This window comes from Pseudophryne corroboree, chromosome 6 (assembly GCF_028390025.1).
Source record: "Pseudophryne corroboree isolate aPseCor3 chromosome 6, aPseCor3.hap2, whole genome shotgun sequence".
In the NCBI taxonomy this organism is placed as follows: Eukaryota; Metazoa; Chordata; class Amphibia; order Anura; family Myobatrachidae; genus Pseudophryne; species Pseudophryne corroboree.
In genome coordinates this window covers 391,350,381-391,371,812 of record NC_086449.1, presented here as the reverse complement: position 1 = coordinate 391,371,812, position 21,432 = coordinate 391,350,381, and the positions used below count along the sequence as shown (strand labels likewise).

The 21,432-nt window shown below is 46.7% G+C and overlaps 1 protein-coding gene across 2 annotated transcripts in view; it reads right to left on the bottom strand.

Moving 5' to 3' along the window:
- Positions 1 to 21,432, bottom strand: part of FBH1 (F-box DNA helicase 1) — a 201,807-nt gene that overhangs the window by 143,732 nt on the left and 36,643 nt on the right. For both annotated transcript variants that reach the window (XM_063926789.1, XM_063926790.1), the window contains exon 8: positions 9,964 to 10,058. In XM_063926789.1, the coding sequence (XP_063782859.1) occupies positions 9,964 to 10,058 (95 nt within the window). The remainder of the gene's footprint in view (positions 1 to 9,963; positions 10,059 to 21,432) is intronic.

Genomic DNA, 21,432 nt, shown 5'->3' with positions numbered 1-21,432 from the left:
TGTCCAGGGATACCATGTAATCCCCCTCGTCCAGGCTTGCAATAACCGCCCTGAGCGATTCCATCTTGAACTTGAATTTTTTTATGTATGTGTTCAAGGATTTCAAATTTAAAATGGGTCTCACCGAACCGTCCGGTTTCGGTACCACAAACAGTGTGGAATAGTAACCCCATCCTTGTTGAAGTAGGGGCACCTTGATTATCACCTGCTGGGAATACAGCTTGTGAATTGCCGCTAGCACAGCCTCCCTGTCTGAAGGAGTAATCGGCAAGGCAGATTTTAGGAACCGGTGGGGTGGAGACGCCTCGAATTCCAGTTTGTACCCTTGAGATACTATTTGCAGGATCCAGGGATCCACCTGTGAGCGAGCCCACTGATCGCTGAAATTTTTGAGGCGGCCCCCCACCGTACCTGGCTCCGCCTGTGGAGCCTCACCGTCATGCGGCGGACTTGGAAGAAGCGGGGGAGGACTTTTGCTCCTGGGAACCTGCTGTTTGTTGCAGCCTTTTTCCCCTACCTCTGCCTCTGGACAGAAAGGACCCGCCTTTTCCACGCCTGTTTTTCTGAGTCCGAAAGGACTGTACCTGATAAAACGGCGCCTTTTTAGGCTGTGAGGGAACATGGGGTAAAAATGCTGACTTCCCAGCAGTTGCTGTGGAAACTAGGTCCGAGAGACCATCCCCAAATAACTCCTCACCCTTATAAGGCAAAACTTCCATGTGCCTTTTTGAATCTGCCTCCCCTGTCCACTGGCGAGTCCATAAGCCTCTCCTAGCAGAAATGGACAATGCACTTATTTTAGATGCCAGCCGGCAGATCTCCCTCTGTGCATCTCTCATGTATAAGACTGAGTCTTTTATATGGTTAGCAGAATAGTGTCCCTGTCTAGGGTGTCAATATTTTCCGACAGGGAATCTGACCACGCAGTGGCAGCACTGCACATCCATGCTGACGCAATAGCTGGTCTAAGTATAATGCCTGAGTGTGTATATACAGACTTCAGGATCGCCTCCTGCTTTCTATCAGCAGGTTCCTTGAGGGCGGCCGTATCCGGAGACGGTAGTGCCACCTTTTTAGACAAACGTGTGAGCGCTTTATCCACCCTAGGGGGTGTCTCCCAACGTGACCTATCCTCTGGCGGGAAAGGGAACGCCATTAGTAACTTCTTAGAGATTACCAATCTTTTATCAGGGAAAGCCCACGCTTCTTCACACACTTCATTTAATTCTTCTGATGGGGGAAAAACTACGGGTAGTTTTTTCTCCCCAAACATAATACCCTTTTTAGTGGTACCTGGGTTTATATCAGAAATTTGTAACACCTCTTTCATTGCTTCAATCATGCACCGAATGGCCTTAGTGGACATTAGACTAGACTCATCGTCGTCGACACTGGTGTCAGTATCCGTGTCGACATCTGCGTCTGCCATCTGAGGTAGCGGGCGTTTTAGAGCCCCCGATGGCCTTTGAGACGCCTGGACAGGCACGAGCTGAGAAGCCGGCTGTCCCGCATTTGGCATGTCGTCAAATTTTTTGTGTAAGGAGTCGACACGTGCACGCAATTCCTTCCATAAGTCCATCCACTCAGGTGTCTGCCCCGCAGGGGGTGACATCCCTTCTATAGGCATCTGCTCCGCCTCCACATCATTATCCTCATCAAACATGTCGACACAGCCGTACCGACACACCGCACACACACAGGGAATGCTCTAACAGAGGACAGGACCCACCAAAGCCCTTTGGGGAGACAGAGTGAGAGTATGCCAGCACACACCAGAGCGCTATATAATGCAGGGACTAACTGAATTATGTCCCCTATAGCTGCTGTTATATATACTGCGCCTAAATTTAGTGCCCCCCCCCTCTCTTTTTTACCCTTTTCTGTAGTGTAGACTGCAGGGGAGAGCCAGGGAGCTTCCTTCCAGCGGAGCTGTGAGGGAGAAATGGCGCCAGTGTGCTGAAGGAGATAGCTCCGCCCCTTTTTCGCGGACTATTCTCCCGCTTTTTTATGGATTCTGGCAGGGGTAATTATCACATATATAGCCTCTGGGGCTATATATTGTGGTATTTTTGCCAGCCAAGGTGTTTTTATTGCTGCTCAGGGCGCCCCCCCCTAGCGCCCTGCACCCTCAGTGACCGGAGTGTGAAGTGTGTATGAGGAGCAATGGCGCACAGCTGCAGTGCTGTGCGCTACCTTGGTGAAGACTGATGTCTTCTGCCGCCGATTTTCCGGACCTCTTCTTGCTTCTGGCTCTGTAAGGGGGACGGCGGCGCGGCTCCGGGACCGAACACCAAGGCCAGTTCCATGCGGTCGATCCCTCTGGAGCTAATGGTGTCCAGTAGCCTAAGAAGCCCAAGCTAGCTGCAAGCAGGTAGGTTCGCTTCTTCTCCCCTTAGTCCCTCGCTGCAGTGAGCCTGTTGCCAGCAGGTCTCACTGTAAAATAAAAAACCTAATTATATACTTTCTTTTTAGAAACTCAGGAGAGCCCCTAGTGTGCATCCAACCTCGGCCGGGCACAAAATCTAACTGAGGCTTGGAGGAGGGTCATAGTGGGAGGAGCCAGTGCACACCAGGTGACCTAAAAGCTTTCTTTAGTTGTGCCCAGTCTCCTGCGGAGCCGCTATTCCCCATGGTCCTTTCGGAGTTCCCAGCATCCACTAGGACGTCAGAGAAACGGCCGATAATGTGCCGCGATTCGCCGCTAATTGCATATACCCCCATGTGGCTGCCTTACATATCTGTTCAGCTGAAGCACCATGTTGTGCTGCCCATGATGGACCTACCTTACAAGTAGAGTGAGCAGAGACAGTAGCCGGAACAGGGAGATCACCTTGAGCATATGCTTCTGAAATCGTCATCGGAAGCCACCTCGCCAGTGTCTGCTTGTCAGCAGGCCATCCTCTCTTGTGAAATCCGTAGAGAACAAAGAGAGAATCTGTCTTTCTGATGGCACTGGTACGATCCACGTAGATCCTTAAGAGACGGACTACGTCCAATGATGCATCTCCTGCAGAAAGGTCCAGCCCTTGGAAGGCTGGGACAACAATTTCTTCGTTAAGGTGGAATTTAGACACCACCTTAGGAAGATAACCAGATTTGTTTCTGAGAACCACTCTATCTGGATGAAAAATCAGAAAAGGAGGGCGACATAATAATGCCCCTAAATCTGAAACTCTTCTAGCTGAAGCAATAGCCAGTAGAAAGAGCTTTAGCTGTCAACCATTTAAGATCCACTTACTTTAGTGGTTCAAATGGAGCAACTTGAAGCACTTTTAGGACTAAACTTAAATCCCAAAGCACTGCAGGAGGAACAGTGGGAGGTTGGATGAAAGTGCGAACATCCTGTAAGTTAGAAAATTTATTTTGGAACCATACAGTCAATGCTTACACCTGCACTCTCAAGAAAGCAAACCGTAGACCTTTGTCCATTCCTGCCTGAAGGAATGCTAGGACTCTGGAATCTCTGAAAGACCTAGGGTCAAATTTACAGTCACTGCACCATTAAATATAGGCTTGCTATATTCAGGGCAATACTGTGAGTGCCGGAAGCATGACAGATTACTGTCAAAAATCAATATGCAGGAGCGTTGGACTATAGGTAGTACGGTGGAGGCAGACTGCTGCTGGCATAGTATGTACACTAAAGCATATTTGCCTATTCTCCCAATTTTCTGCTCCCCTGGAAGAGTCATCATGCCTCCCTGATCCCGCCCACTATCCAGTGAAGTGGGCAGAGTGAGGAAAATAATACCTGGACATGGTCTAGTGACGTGATTCTCTGGTAATCGCGTCATTCTGGCCCCACTCCTTACCCAAATATGCGTAATTTGCTGCATTTTGCAATGAGGGGTGGGGCCTAATGATGCAAATAGTCTGGCCACACCTCCATCAGAGCCCACCTGCATCTCCTCTCCAGGCTTCTACCTGAGAGACAACTTCAAAAGTAGGCAAGAATGCACTAAAGGCAGACACCTTATAATGATGTAGATTAGTGCAATTGAGGCATACTGCAGATTGTACTGGAACAGAGTGCTTGTCACAATTGATGCAGGCTGCAGATGATGTTTGATTCCTTATAATCTAGCCAGAAAAAAGTGGCTACAGATTCTGATTATTTATCCATCACCGACAAATGTTTCCATAATTTTATTGATACGCCCATCTCAATGTACAAAAATAATAAAGAGGCTGAAACATAAATCAGAAAACACTTCAATCCCCACAAAGCTTTTAGAAACCTTATATGGCAGTTTGCCAATATGCTGTATTTGACATTCCCAACAAATATTAGCAGGGGTACCAGATGAGAGCTAACATCAGCAGGGTGAACGTGGAACATTTTGTGAAGCTTAATCAGACCTCTGTACCACCTGGTTATGATGGGCATGCCAGTCAGACTGGCAGGCATTTTATAAGGCAGCCTGACACCCTCACACGGTATGGTACCCGATATATGCATTCAATTCCTGGGGAGGAAACTTTTCCCCGTTCCTTCTCATGCGTGGGAACAGGGGAAATGTATGTTGGTTTACCACGGTGGTGCACATACTTGTCCTATGACTTTAAATGTATAAAATATTGCATCAGATGGACATGGTGGACGATCCAGCATGTACGACTGATTGATATTTGCAGATCAGTCACCCGCATACACTGTACAATTATAGACCGATCCACTAATATTGGATAATTGTATACTGTATCAGATTAAAATAATAATACCGCGCTATGGGGGTCATTCCGAGTTGTTCGCTCGCAAGCCGTTTTTAGCAGCTTTGCACACGCTAAGCCTACGCCTACTGGGAGTGAATCTTAGCATAGTAAAATTGCGAACGATGTATTCGCAATATTGCGATTACACACCTCGTAGCAGTTTCTGAGTAGTTTCAGACTTACTCGGCATCTGCGATCAGTTCAGTGCTTGTCGTTCCTGGTTTGACGTCACAAACACTCCCAGCGTTCGCCCAGACACTCCTCCGTTTCTCCGGCCACTCCTGCGTTTTTTCCGGAAACGGTAGCGTTTTTTCCCACACGCCCATAAAACGGCCTGTTTCCGCCCAGAAACACCCATTTGCTGTCAATCACATTACGATCGCCAGACCGATGAAAAAGCCGTGAGTAAAATTACTAAGTGCATAGCAAATATACTTGGCGCAGTCGCAGTGCGGACATTGCGCATGCGCATTAAGCGGAAAATCGCTGCGATGCGAAGATTTTTACCGAGCGAACAACTCGGAATGAGGGCCTATGGGCGGGATTCAATTCTTTTCACCCCTTTCCACACCCATTCTGTTTCTGCCCTAAGGGATGTTGTATCATTATTTCAGCTCACTACCCCCGAAGTAGCCATGCACCCAACCCTTTACACAGCTAAACCTGATTACTATGGTCGCAATATGCGCGATGACGGAGAGCATTTAGAAAGGAAATTGGGCGTGATATATCATTTGAATCTCACCCTATATGTGTTTCAGCAGCTCCGTAATAATATTAACAATCTAAAATAATGGAGAGGAGCGCTTGATTATGTAAAAGAACGCTCATACCTGTAAAGAGAGGAAATTATTATTATAATGTATACAGCTCTTTTATGATTATTTAAAAGGATCGAGTGTTCTCTATTATGGTGTGCCAGGGGATTCCGATGGTCCGGTTTAAGCCTCCAATAACTGGTGCATAGTAAACTTTCCCTGCTGACCCTACCTGTATTGCCGGCTTCAGTGGTATGATATTAATCAGCCTTCACAGCTGCGGCGCCCGCTACAGCGGCTCCCGTTCTCCTCCGTATCCAGCTCTGGCTTGGTTTCCCCAATGCGGCTAGCAGCTTTTATTGAATGCTGGCGTAATTGTCATTTTTGCTGTCCTCTCCTCAATCACAGTAGTCTCTCCAATGCGTTTCGGGCTGAGACGCCCTTTAACTAGGATTCTAATTTTTAAACTGGTCTCCTTTTTATATTTAAAAAACTTCTCACATAAAACAGAAAATGTTAAAACGGATGTTTTTAACAAACAGTGGCAACCGTGTGCCTATAAAAACATATAGAGCGCAGTAAAACAATAATTATATTATTTTAATTAGTGTGCTATGGTGTTCAATATTTAATTTATGTACTATAAGGGTTATATTATAAAAGTATAAATTAAGTTTAATGATCTATCAAAAAGGCGTTTATATCAATTTCCTATATTTAATCCCTCACATTGTAAAGTTTGCATAAAATAAATCCATTTTGTCTCTTTTCTTCTGAGTTCCATGCTTATATCTCCTCCCCAATTATTTTGTACTTTCTTTAGGCCTATAAATTTCAGGCTAGATGAATCTTTATTGTGACAGTGGTGGTCATTCCGAGTTGTTCGCTCGTTGCCGTTTTTCGCAACGGAGCGATTAGGTGGAAAATACGCCTAGTGTGATTGACAGGAAGTGGGTGTTTCTGGGCGGAAACTGGCCGTTTTCAGGGAGTGTGCTAAAAAACGCAGGCGTGCCAGGTAAAAACACAGGAGTGGCTGCAGAAACGGGGGAGTGGCTGGCCAAACGCAGGGCATGTTTGTGACGTCAAAGCAGGAACTAAACGGACTGAAGTGATCGCAATCTAGGAGTAGGTCTGGAGCTACTCAGAAACTGCAAGGAATTATTTAGTAGCAATTCTGCTAACCTTTCGTTCGCTATTCTGCTAAGTTAAGATACACTCCCAGAGGGCGGCGGCCTAGCGTGTGCACTGCTGCTAAAAGCAGCTAGCGAGCGAACAACTCGGAATGAGGGCCCGTCTTTTTAATGCTTGGAGACACTATAGTCTCCAGTCCTTTTTGTATATTGTATATATGTTCAGCGATCCTTATTCGTAATTTCCGTTTCGTCTGTCCAATATACTGATATACATGTGGGCATTGTAGAAGATAAATAATTCCCTCTGACTCACAAGTAATTCTTTCTTTTATTTTTGTAAGTTTTCTTTGTTGTGTTTGACCCAAATTCTGTTATAGGTTTCATAGAGTTATTTTTTGTTATCTTACAGGCTCGACAGTTTAAACAATGGAAACTGCCCTTTTCCTCAATTCGGTTATGTATTTCTGTTTGTACATAACTTTTTACAAGGTTCTGTTTCAGCTTTTTAATATATGATTTGTGGTTTCTCCTTTATGTACGGGGCCAGTTGTTTGTCTAATTGTAAAACATGCCAATGTTTCTGTAATATAGATTCAAAATGTTGATGTTGGCTATTGAATGTTGTGACAAAAACAGTACTGAAATCATTATCGTTCGTTCTCGGTCTATATTGAATCATGGTTTTTCTATCCAGGGATGAAATATGGTCAATTTCCTTCTGCAAAATTGTGTCTTTATATCCTCTCTCCACAAATTTATTTTTCATAATTTGACTTTGTTGCTGATATGTTTCTTGATAAGTACAATTTCTTCTTAGTCTTCTGAATTGACCGTTTGGAATATTTCGAAGCCAATTTGCATGATGGTTACTTGTTTGGCTAAGCATATTGTTGCCACTGCACTCTTTTATATGATTTCTTGTGCAAACCTCCTTATCCTGTAAAAAAAATCTCCAGATCCAGGTATACCACCATTTCTTTGCTCACAGTCGAAGTAAATTCCAAACCATATGTATTGTCCTCCATATATTTCTGAAACTCTGTTAAGGTTTGTTGTGGGCCACTCCATACAAACAGCAGGTCGTCTATAAACCTTTTCTATATCACAATGTGTTTTCCGAACGGGTTGTTGTTCCAAATTTTTTCCTCCTCCGACCTAGCCACAAAGAGGTTAGCATAGCTAGGTGCGAAGGAGGAACCCATTGTGGTTCCCTTCACTTGAGTATAGAACTGGCCATCATTCCAGAAATAATTTCTGTACAATGTGTACTGTATACAGCTAATTATGAATTTTATCTGAGTATTAGATAACTCTGTACAGTTTGAAAGAAAAAAATCCACTTGCATACTATATGCCCAGCTTTAGAAATGTATGCATCTATTATGAAAACCCCTTGCTGCTAGACTGCGTTGTAATCCTAATGTATTTAGCATTCAAATTTCCCGACAAGCCATAAAGAAGCTATGTTATGCTCACTATAACCTGACCTATTTCTTCTCTTCCTGTGGTCTTTGATGAAATTTGCGCCTGGTCAACTGTCTAACTTTAAGATTAACTCAGATAAAACTCCCTCTGCACATTGAACCCAACACACTACTCCAGTTGTAAAATACCTTTGGCTTCCGCTGGCATACTCATTACCCCACCCCACCCCTCTTGGAGAAAGCTCGTCGTGACCTCGGCTCTTGGTGAACTTATTTCATATCTTGGATTGGCAGCATCAATGCCATTAAAATTAATGTCCTTTCGATACTTCTATATCTTTTTCATACATTCCCAGTTAGAGTCCATTCACCGTTTATTGTGCAGATTTATATGGTCAAGCAGAAGGCCTATAGTAAGCTTTCGAGTATTGTGCCACCGTACTAGAGGCAGCGGTCTAGGCTTCCCAAATTTTCACAAATATTACTTGGCAACCCATTTCACCTAAGCGGTTCTTGTGCACGTTAATCCTCAAACCAGAGACTGGGTCTACATTGAGGCTCACCTTGTCAATTTTCACTCCTCTACTCACTTTACTAGATGCTCCCCAGACACCGCCCCCCCTTTTCAAGCCTCCCTCCAAACCTGTGCTTCTTCCTGTCGATTTGGGAGTATTGTAGTCCAAAACTGTCCCTTCATGACCCCGCAATGGAATAACAAAGGGTTGATTAACCCTTAAATGGTTATTTGTCTCTATTAAGAAACTGACTTTACTATCAACATTGCCACTTATCTGTTGGAATTCTACTAACAGGACTTTTTTTGTAATAGGAATGCATGTTTCCTGTGTTTTATAATTGTCATTTTATGTTAAGTGCAGTACACTTGTCTATTGGCTTTCCATTTTATTATACACTTGCGCACAGCACTGCTTCTGTATATACTTTATCTGCATTTGACACTCAATTTATTTAGAAATAATTTTAAAGATATTGTTGCTACCATTCTAATATTATTGCAATAATTGTTACCATTAACGTTAATATCGATGTAATACAAATTTGAATTGCAAAAGCTCTGCAGTCGTGATATGGTTAAGGTCGCTTCACTTTTGACAAAAAACAATATCAACATGTTATAGTATGAGTAAATAATCCATAAATTAAAAATGCATTGTTATAGAGTATTATAAATTACTACTACATTGAAAACATAATTTAACATTTTGAAAATTGGTGTCAAACCTGGAGGGTATAAAATAAAATACATTTCAAGTAATAGTGGTAACTCATTATTACTTTGTTAAACAGTTTACTTCTACAATTGATGGACTTCCCATTTGCTTTATCTTATAGTAATATTATGTTGTTGCTATTCTAGTGCTACTACATACTGTACAACACAACTGCAGCAATAAAAAAAAAAGAATGAAAAACCTGGATGACAGTAAAAACAAATAAAAAACTGAAATACTGTCAGGGTATATACGGTGTCGTAAAATGTGAGAAAAGATAGTGTCAAACTCCGTCTAATAGGTTTCATTGAAATACAATATTGTATAAGGCAGAGGTTCTCAAACTCGGTCCTCGGGGGCCCACACAGTGCATGTTTTGCAGGTCTCCTCACAGAATCGCAAGTGAAATAATTAGCTCCACCTGTGGACCTTTTAAATGTGTCAGTGAGTAATTAATACACCTGTGCACCTGCTGGGTTACCTGCAAAACATGCACTGTGTGTGCCCCCGAGGACCGAGTTTGAGAACCTCTGGTATAAGGGGTCATACAAAAAAAAAAAAAAAAGAAGAAGAAGAAGAGTAATTAAGTGTAAAGTGAGGAAATGAAAACAAAAATGGGTTTGGATCTATTATAATGCTTTATCATTGTAAATAACTTGGTACTTTAAATACCAAAACTGATAAACTTTTATAATTTTCTTACCTGCAAAAGCCATAATTTTTACAACTTGTCCGCATTTGATATCATGGTTAATTATATGCTGCTGCTCGTTTGTGAGTTTGAAGGCAGATTTATTTCTAGAATTTAAAATTAAGAATTAAAATCTATATGTAAACATTACTTCTGCTATATCTACATCAACACCTAAAAGTTCCCACTGATCTAGCATTTCTCCATGAAGTGACCTTGTGTAAAATCTAGCAAAATGTGGCATAGCGTTAACGTTAGGACGCTGCAACCATCCATTTGGTGTCATCTCTTCTGGGCGTGACCTATTCCACCCAGGGTAATCAGACGTATTGCGCGCAAGATGGTTGCCTCACCTGATACCTTTCATGGGTGGAATAATAAGAATTTACTTACCGATAATTCTATTTCTCATAGTCCGTAGTGGATGCTGGGGACTCCGAAAGGACCATGGGGAATAGCGGCTCCGCAGGAGACTGGGCACAAAGTAAAAGCTTTAGGACTAGCTGGTGTGCACTGGCTCCTCCCCCTATGACCCTCCTCCAAGCCTCAGTTAGGATACTGTGCCCGGACGAGCGTACACAATAAGGAAGGATTTTGAATCCCGGGTAAGACTCATACCAGCCACACCAATCACACCGTACAACTTGTGATCTGAACCCAGTTAACAGCATGATAACAGAAGGAGCCTCTGAAAAAATGGCTCACAACAACAATAACCCGATTTTTGTAACAATAACTATGTACAAGTAATGCAGACAATCCGCACTTGGGATGGGCGCCCAGCATCCACTACGGACTATGAGAAATAGAATTATCGGTAAGTAAATTCTTATTTTCTCTAACGTCCTAGTGGATGCTGGGGACTCCGAAAGGACCATGGGGATTATACCAAAGCTCCCAAACGGGCGGGAGAGTGCGGATGACTCTGCAGCACCGAATGAGAGAACTCCAGGTCCTCCTCAGCCAGGGTATCAAATTTGTAGAATTTAGCAAACGTGTTTGCCCCTGACCAAGTAGCTGCTCGGCAAAGTTGTAAAGCCGAGACCCCTCGGGCAGCCGCCCAAGATGAGCCCCTTTCCGTGTGGAATGGGCTTTTACAGATTTTTGCTGTGGCAGGCCTGCCACAGAATGTGCAAGCTGAATTGTACTACAAATCCAAACGAGCAATCGTCTGCTTAGAAGCAGGAGCACCCAGCTTGCTGGGTGCATACAGGATAAACAGCGAATCAGATTTTCTGACTCCAGCCGTCCTGGAAACATATATTTTCAGGGCCCTGACTACGTCCAGCAACTTGGAATCCTCCAAGTCCCTAGTAGCCGCAGGCACCACAATAGGCTGGTTTAAGTGAAATGCTGAAACCACCTTAGGAAGAAATTGAGGACGAGTCCTCAATTCTGCCCTGTCCGTATGAAAAATTAGGTAAGGGCTTTTATAGGATAAAGCCGCCAATTCTGAGACACGCCTGGCTGAAGCCAGGGCTAACAGCATTACCACTTTCCATGTGAGATATTTTAAGTCCACAGTGGTGAGTGGTTCAAACCAATGTGATTTTAGGAATCCCAAAACTACATTGAGATCCCAAGGTGCCACTGGAGGCACAAAAGGAGGCTGTATATGCAGTACTCCCTTGACAAACGTCTGAACTTCAGGAACAGAAGCTAGTTCTTTTTGGAAGAATATTGACAGGGCCGAAATTTGAACCTTAATGGACCCTAATTTGAGGCCCATAGACAGTCCTGTTTGCAGGAAATGCAGGAAACGACCCAGTTGAAATTCCTCTGTAGGGGCCTTCCTGGCCTCGCACCACGCAACATATTTACGCCAATACGGTGATAATGTTGTATGGTTACATCCTTCCTGGCTTTGATCAGGGTAGGGATGACTTCATCCGGAATGCCTTTTTCCTTCAGGATCCGGCGTTCAACCGCCGTGCCGTCAAACGCAGCCGCGGTAAGTCTTGGAACAGACATGGTCCCTGCTGGAGCAGGTCCTTTCTTAGAGGTAGAGGCCACGGGTCTTCCGTGAGCATCTCTTGAATTTCCGGGTACCAAGTCCTTCTTGGCCAATCCGGAGCCACGAGTATAGTCTTTACTCCTCTCCTTCTTATGATTCTCAGTACTTTTGGTATGAGAGGAAGAGGAGGGAACACATACACTGACTGGTACACCCACGGTGTTACCAGAGCGTCCACAGCTATTGCCTGAGGGTCCCTTGACCTGGCGCAATATCTGTCCAGTTTTTTGTTGAGGCGGGACGCCATCATGTCCACCCTTTGGTTTTTCCCAACGGTTCACAATCATGTGGAAGACTTCTGGGTGAAGTCCCCACTCCCCCGGGTGAAGATCGTGTCTGCTGAGGAAGTCTGCTTCCCAGTTGTCCACTCCCGGAATGAACACTGCTGACAGTGCTATCACATGATTCTCCGCCCAGCGAAGAATCCTTGCCACTTCCATCATTGCCCTCCTGCTTCTTGTGCCGCCCTGTCTGTTTACGTGGGCGACTGCCATGATGTTGTCCGACTGGATCAACACCGGCTGACCCTGAAGCAGAGGTCTTGCCTGACTTAGGGCATTGTAAATGGCCCTTAGTTCCAGGATATTTATGTGAAGTGACGTTTCCATGCTTGACCACAAGCCCTGGAAATTTCTTCCCTGTGTGACTGCTCCCCAGCCTCTCAGGCTGGCATCCGTGGTCACCAGGACCCAATCCTGAATGCCGAATCTGCGGCCCTCTAGGAGATGAGCACTCTGTAACCATCACAGGAGAGACACCCTTGTCCTTGGAGACAGGGTTATCCGCTGATGCATTTGAAGATGCGATCCGGACCATTTGTCCAGCAGATCCCACTGAAAAGTTCTTGCGTGGAATCTGCCGAATGGAATCGCTTCGTAAGAAGCCACCATCTTTCCCAGGACACTTGTGCATTGATGTACTGACACTTGGCCTGGTCTTAGGAGGTTCCTGACTAGGTCGGATAACTCCTTGGCTTTCTCCTCCGGGAGAAACACCTTTTTCTGTACTGTGTCCAGAATCATCCCTAGGAACAGCAGACGTGTCGTCGGAATCAGCTGTGATTTTGGAATATTTAGAATCCATCCGTGCTGTCGTAGTACTACTTGAGATAGTGCTACTCCGACCTCTAACTGTTCTCTGGACCTTGCCCTTATCAGGAGATCGTCCAAGTAAGGGATAATTAAGACGCCTTTTCTTCGAAGAAGAATCATCATTTCGGCCATTACCTTGGTAAAGACCCGGGGTGCCGTGGACAATCCAAACGGCAGCGTCTGAAACTGGTAGTGACAGTTCTGTACCACAAACCTGAGGTACCCTTGGTGAGAAGGGCAAATTGGGACATGGAGGTAAGCATCCTTGATGTCCAGAGACACCATATAGTCCCCTTCTTCCAGGTTCGCTATCACTGCTCTGAGTGACTCCATCTTGAACTTGAACCTTTTTATGTAAGTGTTCAAGGATTTCAGATTTAAAATGGGTCTCACCGAGCCGTCCGGCTTCGGTACCACAAACAGCGTGGAATAATACCCCTTTCCCTGTTGTAGGAGGGGTACCTTGATTATCACCTGCTGGGAATACAGCTCGTGAATGGCTTCCAATACCGCCTCCCTGTCGGGGGGAGACGTTGGTAAAGCAGACTTCAGGAACCGGCGAGGGGGAGACGTCTCGAATTCCAATTTGTACCCCTGAGATACTACCTGCAGGATCCAGGGGTCCACTTGCGAGTGTGCCCACTGCGCGCTGAAATTCTTGAGACGGGCCCCCACCGTGCCTGAGTCCGCTTGTAAGGCCCCAGCGTCATGCTGAGGACTTGGCAGAAGCGGGGGAGGGCTTCTGTTCGTGGGAAGAGGCTGTTTGCTGCAGTCTTTTTCCCCTTCCTCTGCCCCGGGGCAGATATGAGTGGCCTTTTGCCCGCTTGCCCTTATGGGGACGAAAGGACTGAGCCTGAAAAGACGGTATCTTTTTCTGCTGCGAGGTGACTTGGGGTAAAAAGGTGGATTTTCCAGCCGTTGCCGTGGCCACCAGGTCCGATAGACCGACCCCAAATAACTCCTCCCCTTTATACGGCAATACTTCCATATGCCGTTTGGAATCCGCATCCCCTGACCACTGTCGCGTCCATAATCCTCTTCTGGCAGAAATGGACATCGCACTTACTCTTGATGCCAGAGTGCAAATATCCCTCTGTGCATCTCGCATATATAGAAATGCATCCTTTAAATGCTCTATAGTCAATAATATATTGTCCCTGTCCAGGGTATCAATATTTTCAGTCAGGGAATCCGACCAAGCCACCCCAGCACTGCACATCCAGGCTGAGGCGATTGCTGGTCGCAGTATAATACCAGTATGTGTGTATATACTTTTAAGGATATTTTCCAGCTTCCTATCAGCTGGTTCCTTGAGGGCGGCCGTATCAGGGGACGGTAACGCCACTTGTTTTGATAAGCGTGTGAGCGCCTTATCTACGCTAGGGGGTGTTTCCCAACGCGCCCTAACCTCTGGTGGGAAAGGGTATAATGCCAATAATTTTTTAGAAATTAGCAGTTTTTTATCGGGTGAAACCCACGCTTCATCACACACCTCATTTAATTCATCTGATTCAGGAAAAACTACGGGTAGTTTTTTCACACCCCACATAATACCCTTTTTTGTGGTACTTGTAGTATCAGAAATGTTCAAAACCTCCTTCATTGCCGTGATCATGTAACGTGTGGCCCTACTGGAAAATACGTTTGTTTCCTCACCGTCGACACTGGAGTCAGTGTCCGTGTCAGTGTCTGTATCGACCTGAGGTAACGGGCGTTTTATAGCCCCTGACGGTGTTTGAGACGCCTGTACAGGTATTAACTGATTTGCCGGCTGTCTCATGTCGTCAACAGTCTTTTGTAAAGTGCCGACACTATCACGTAATTCTTTCCATAAGACCATCCAGTCAGGTGTCGACTCCCTAGGGGGTGACATCACTAACACAGGCAATTGCTCCGCCTCCACACCATTTTCCTCCTCATACATGTCGACACAGCGTACCGACACACAGCACACACACAGGGAATGCTCTGATAGAGGACAGGACCCCACTAGCCCTTTGGGGAGACAGAGGGAGAGTTTGCCAGGACACACCAGAGCGCTATATATATACAGGGATAACCTTATATAAATGTTTTTCCCTAATATAGCTGCTGTATATATTAATATGCCAATTTAGTGCCCCCCCCTCTCTTGTTTTACCCTGTTTCTGTTGTGCAGGACTGCAGGGGAGAGTCAGGGAGCCTTCCTCCAACGGAGCTGTGAGGAAAAAATGGCGCTTGTGTGCTGAGGAGATAGGCTCCGCCCCTTTTTCGGCGGCCTTTCTCCCGCTTTTTTGTGGAAAACTGGCAGGGGTTAAATACATCCATATAGCCCAGGAGCTATATGTGATGTATTTTTAGCCATTTAAGGTATTTTCATTGCGTCCCAGGGCGCCCCCCCAGCGCCCTGCACCCTCAGTGACCGGAGTGTGAAGTGTGCTGAGAGCAATGGCGCACAGCTGCGGTGCTGTGCGCTACCTTATTGAAGACAGGACGTCTTCTGCCGCCGATTTTCCGGACCTCTTCACTCTTCTGGCTCTGTAAGGGGGCCGGCGGCGCGGCTCCGGGACCCATCCATGGCTGGGCCTGTGATCGTCCCTCTGGAGCTAATGTCCAGTAGCCTAAGAAGCCCAATCCACTCTGCACGCAGGTGAGTTCGCTTCTTCTCCCCTTAGTCCCTCGATGCAGTGAGCCTGTTGCCAGCAGGTCTCACTGAAAATAAAAAAACCTATTTAAACTTTTACTCTAAGCAGCTCAGGAGAGCCACCTAGATTGCACCCTTCTCGTTCGGGCACAAAATCTTAACTGAGGCTTGGAGGAGGGTCATAGGGGGAGGAGCCAGTGCACACCAGCTAGTCCTAAAGCTTTTACTTTGTGCCCAGTCTCCTGCGGAGCCGCTATTCCCCATGGTCCTTTCGGAGTCCCCAGCATCCACTAGGACGTTAGAGAAATATAAGGTTATGACTAAATCCAAGTTGGCTAAAGGAACTCTGATGTCATCAGGGGGAGGATGAAGGTCAGAACATGGGACCCGAAATGTACCCTCGTGAGCTTGCCACGCTTCGGGCTCGGTGGCTCACTCCACTTGCCACCGGGCTACTGAAGGGAGTAGTTGTTGACGTGAATAATGAAAGTGCTATCCCACCGGCCTTGCTCCTCCCCTTGACATCAGAGGTCCTTTAGCCAATTGGATCTAGCATCTACCAAATATATAACTCACAGACGTTTTTTCCCAAAATTACTGCACCTACCCTCCAGTATGCTTATTGTGCTCTCTAGGTTTAGTTATTCTCAGTTATTCCAGTATGTTTGTTTTTTTTCAACTTGCTGTAATTCTTATGCCTCCATACAATGTGCTATGTAAAGCGACTTTCAGTGCTGTGGGAGGAAAGTGCTATATAAAATAAGATTTTACTCACCGGTAAATCTATTTCTCGTAGTCCGTAGTGGACGCTGGGGACTCCGTAAGGACCATGGGGAATAGACGGGCTCCGCAGGAGACTGGGCACTCTAAGAAAGATTTAGTACTACTGGTGTGCACTGGCTCCTCCCTCTATGCTCCTCCTCCAGACCTCAGTTAAAGAAACTGTGCCCGGAAGAGCTGACATTACAAGGAAAGGATTTTGGAATCCAGGTTAAGACTCATACCAGCCACACCAATCACACCGTATAACTTGTGATAAACTTACCCAGTTAACAGTATGAACAAACAACAGAGCATCAACCAAAGGATGCCAACATAACATAACCCTTTATTAAGCAAAAACTATATACACGTATTGCAGAAAGTCCGCACTTGGGACGGGCGCCCAGCATCCACTACGGACTACGAGAAATAGATTTACCGGTGAGTAAAATCTTATTTTCTCTAACGTCCTAGTGGATGCTGGGGACTCCGTAAGGACCATGGGGATTATACCAAAGCACCCAAACGAGCGGGAGACTGCGGATGACTCTGCAGCACCGAATGAGCAAACACAAGGTCCTCCTCAGCCAGGGTATAAAACTTGTAGAATTTTGCAAATGTGTTTGAACCCGACCAAGTAGCAGCTCGGCAAAGCTGTAATGCCGAGACCCCTCGGGCAGCCGCCCAAGAAGAGCCCACCTTCCTTGTGGAATGGGCTTTCACTGATTTTGGATGCGGCAATCCAGCCGCAGAATGAGCCTGCTGAATCATGTTACAGATCCAGCGAGCAATAGTTTGCTTTGAAGCAGGAGCACCCAGCTTGTTGAATGCATACAAGATAAACAGCGAGTCAGTCTTCCTGACTCCAGCCGTTTTGGTTACATAAACCTTCAAAGCCCTGACTAAGTCCAGCAACTTGGAGTCCTCCAAGTCACGAGTAGCCGCAGGCACCACAATAGGTTGGTTCAAATGAAAAGATGACACCACCTTTGGCAGAAATTGCGGACAAGTCCGCAATTCTGCCCTGTCCATATGGAAAACCAGATAGGGGCTTTTACATGACAAAGCCGCCAATTCTGACACCCGCCTAGCCGAAGCTAAGGCCAACAGCATGACCACTTTCCATGTGAGATACTTTAGCTCCACGGTCTTAAGTGGCTCAAACCAGTGGGATTTCAGGAAACCCAACACCACGTTAAGATCCCAAGGTGCCACTGGTGGCACAAAAGGGGGCTGAATATGCAGCACTCCCTTAACAAACATCTGAACCTCAGGAAGTGAAGCCAGTTCTTTTTGAAAAAAAAATGGATAGGGCCTAAATCTGGACCTTTATGGACCCTAATTTTAGGCCCATAGTCACTCCTGACTGTAGGAAGTGCAGGAATCGGCCCAGCTGGAATTCCTCTGTAGGGGCCTTCCTGGCCTCACACCAAGCAACATATTTTCGCCATATACGGTGATAATGCTTTGCTGTCACGTCCTTCCTAGCCTTTATCAGCGTAGGAATAACTTCATCCGGAATGCCTTTTTCCGCTAGGATCCGGCGTTCAACCGCCATGCCGTCAAACGCAGCCGCGGTAAGTCTTGGAACAGACAGGGCCCTTGTTGCAACAGGTCCTGTCTGAGAGGCAGAGGCCATGGGTCCTCTGTGAGCATTTCTTGCAGTTCCGGGCACCAAGTCCTTCTTGGCCAATCCGGAACAATGAGTATTGTTCTCACTCCTCTTTTTCTTACGATTCTCAGCACCTTGGGTATGAGAGGAAGAGGAGGAAACACATAGACCGACTGGAACACCCACGGTGTTACTAGTGCGTCTACAGCTATCGCCTGAGGGTCCCTTGACCTGGCGCAATATCTTTTTAGCTTTTTGTTGAGGCGGGACGCCATCATGTCCACCTGTGGCAGTTCCCATCGATTTGCAATCTGCGTGAAGACTTCCCGATGAAGTCCCCACTCTCCCGGGTGGAGGTCGTGTCTGCTTCCCAGTTGTCCACTCCCGGAATGAACACTGCTGACAGTGCTTGCACGTGTTTCTCCGCCCACCGAAGAATCCTGGTGGCTTCCGCCATTGCCACCCTGCTTCTTGTGCCGCCCTGGCGGTTTACATGGGCCACTGCAGTGATGTTGTCTGACTGAATCAGCACTGGTTGGTTTCGAAGCAGAGGCTCCGCTTGAGTCAGGGCGTTGTATATGGCCCTTAGTTCCAGGATATTGATGTGCAGACAAGCCTCCTGACTTGACCACAGCCCTTGGAAGTTTCTTCCCTGAGTGACTGCCCCCCATCCTCGGAGGCTTGCATCCGTGGTCACCAGGACCCAGTCCTGTATGCCGAACCTGCGGCCCTCGAGAAGGTGAGCACTCTGCAGCCACCACAGAAGAGACACCCTGGCTCTGGGGGATAGGGTGAGCAGCCAATGCATCTGAAGATGCGATCCGGACCACTTGTCCAACAGATCCCACTGAAAGATCCTCGCATGGAACCTGCCGAAGGGAATGGCTTCGTATGACGCCACCATATTTCCCAGGACTCGCGTGCAGTGATGCACCGACACCTGTTTTGGTTTTAGGAGGTCTCTGACCAGAGTCACGAGCTCCTGAGCCTTCTCCGCCGGGAGAAACACCTTCTTCTGGTCTGTGTCCAGAATCATGCCCAAGAAGGGCAGACGCGTCGTAGGAATCAGCTGCGACTTTGGAATATTCAGAATCCAGCCGTGCTGTTGCAACACTTCCTGAGAGTGTGCTACGCTGATCAGCAACTGCTCCCTGGACCTCGCCTTTATGAGGAGACCGTCCAAGTATGGGATAATTGTAACTCCTTGCTTTCGAAGGAGCACCATCATCTCCGCCATTACCTTGGTAAAAATCCTCGGTACCGTGGACAGGCCAAACGGCAACGTCTGGAATTGGTAATGACAGTCCTGTACCACAAACCTGAGGTACTCCTGGTGAGGTGGATAAATGGGGACATGCAAGTAAGCATCCTTGATGTCCAGAGACACCATAAAATCCCCCTCTTCCAGGCTTGCAATGACCGCTCTGAGCGATTCCATTTTGAACTTGAACTTCTTCAGATAAATGTTCAGGGATTTTAAATTCAAAATGGGTCTGACCGAACCATCCGGTTTCGGTACCACAAACATAGTGGAATAGTAACCCCTTCCCTGTTGAAGGAGGGGAACCTTTACCACCACCTGCTGGAGATATAACTTGCGAATCACCGCTAACACTACCTCCCTTTCCATGGGGGAAGCTGGCAGGGCCGATTTTAGGTAACGGTGAGGTGGCGTCACCTCGAATTCCAGCTTGCATCTCTGAGACACAATTTGTATAGCCCAAGGATCCACCCGTGAGCGAACCCACTGATGGCTGAAATTTCGGAGACGCGCCCCCACCGCTCCTGGCTCCGCCTGTGGAGCCCCAGAGTCATGCGGTGGATTTAGTGGAAGCCGGGGAGGACTTTTGTTCCTGGGAACTAGCTGCATGGTGCAGCTTCTTTCCTCTACCCCTGCCAAGAAAGGATGCACCTCTGACTTTCTTGCTTTTTTGCGAACAAAAGGACTGCATTTGGTAATACGGTGCTTTCTTTGGCTGTGAGGGAATATATGGTAAAAAATTTGACTTCCCAGCCGTAGCTGTGGAAACTAGGTCCGAGAGACCGTCCCCAAACAATTCCTCACCCTTGTAAGGTAAAACCTCCATGTGTTTTTTAGAGTCGGCATCACCTGTCCATTGCCGAGTCCACAGGACCCTTCTGGCAGAAATCGACATTGCATTTATTCTAGAGCCCAGCAGGCAAATGTCCCTCTGGGCATCCCTCATATATAGGACAGCGTCTTTGATATGTCCTAGGGTCAGTAAAACAGTCTCCCTGTCCAGTGTATCTATCTCCTCAGACAGAGTATCTGTCCATGCTGCCACAGCACTACACATCCAGGCCGAAGCAATTGCTGGCCTCAGTACAGTACCAGAATGTGTATAAACAGACTTCAGGATACCTTCCTGCTTTCTATCCGCAGGATCCTTTAGGGCGGCCGTATCCTGTGACGGCAGGGCCACCTTCTTAGATAAGCGTGTCAACGCTTTGTCTACCCTAGGGGAGGATTCCCAGCGTAACCTGTCCGATGGCGGAAAAGGATACGCCATAAGTAATCTTTTGGAAATCAGCACTTTCCTATCAGGAGAATCCCACGCTTTTTCACATAATTCGTTTAATTCATGTGAAGGGGGAAAAGTCACTTCTTGCTTTTTCTCCCCAAACATATAAACCCTCTTGTCAGGGACAGGGTTTTCCTCCGATATGTGCAATACATCCTTCATTGCTATAATCAAGTAGCGGATGGCTTTAGTCATTTTAGGCTGCAACTTTGCATCATCGCCATCGACACTGGAGTCAGAATCCGTGTCGATATCTGTGTCAACAATCTGGGATAGTGGGCGCTTTTGAGACCCTGACGGCCTCTGAGCTGTAGGATCAGACATGGGTTGAGACCCTGACTGTCCCAATGCGTCAGCTTTATCCAACCTCTTATGCAAAGAGTTCACGTTATCATTTAACACCTTCCACATATCCATCCAATCAGGTGTCGGCACCGTCGTCGCGACACCACATTCATTTGCACCTGTTCTGCCTCCACGTATCCTTCCTCGTCAAACATGTCGACAAACGTACCGACACACCGCACACACACAGGGGATGCTCTAAATGAGGACAGGACCCCCACAAGGTCTTTTGGGGAGACAGAGAGAGAGTATGCCAGCACACACCCCAGCGCTATATAACCCAGGGATTACACAGTAACTTAGTGTTTACCCAGTAGCTGCTGTATAATGATAAATGCGCCTAAATTTATGTGCCCCCCCTCTCTTTTTTACCCTTTTTCTACCTCGAGACTGCAGGGGAGAGCCTGGGGAGCTGCCTCTCAGCGGAGCTGTAGAGAGAAAATGGCGCTGGTGAGTGCTGAGGAAGAAGGCCCCGCCCCCTCAGCGGCGGG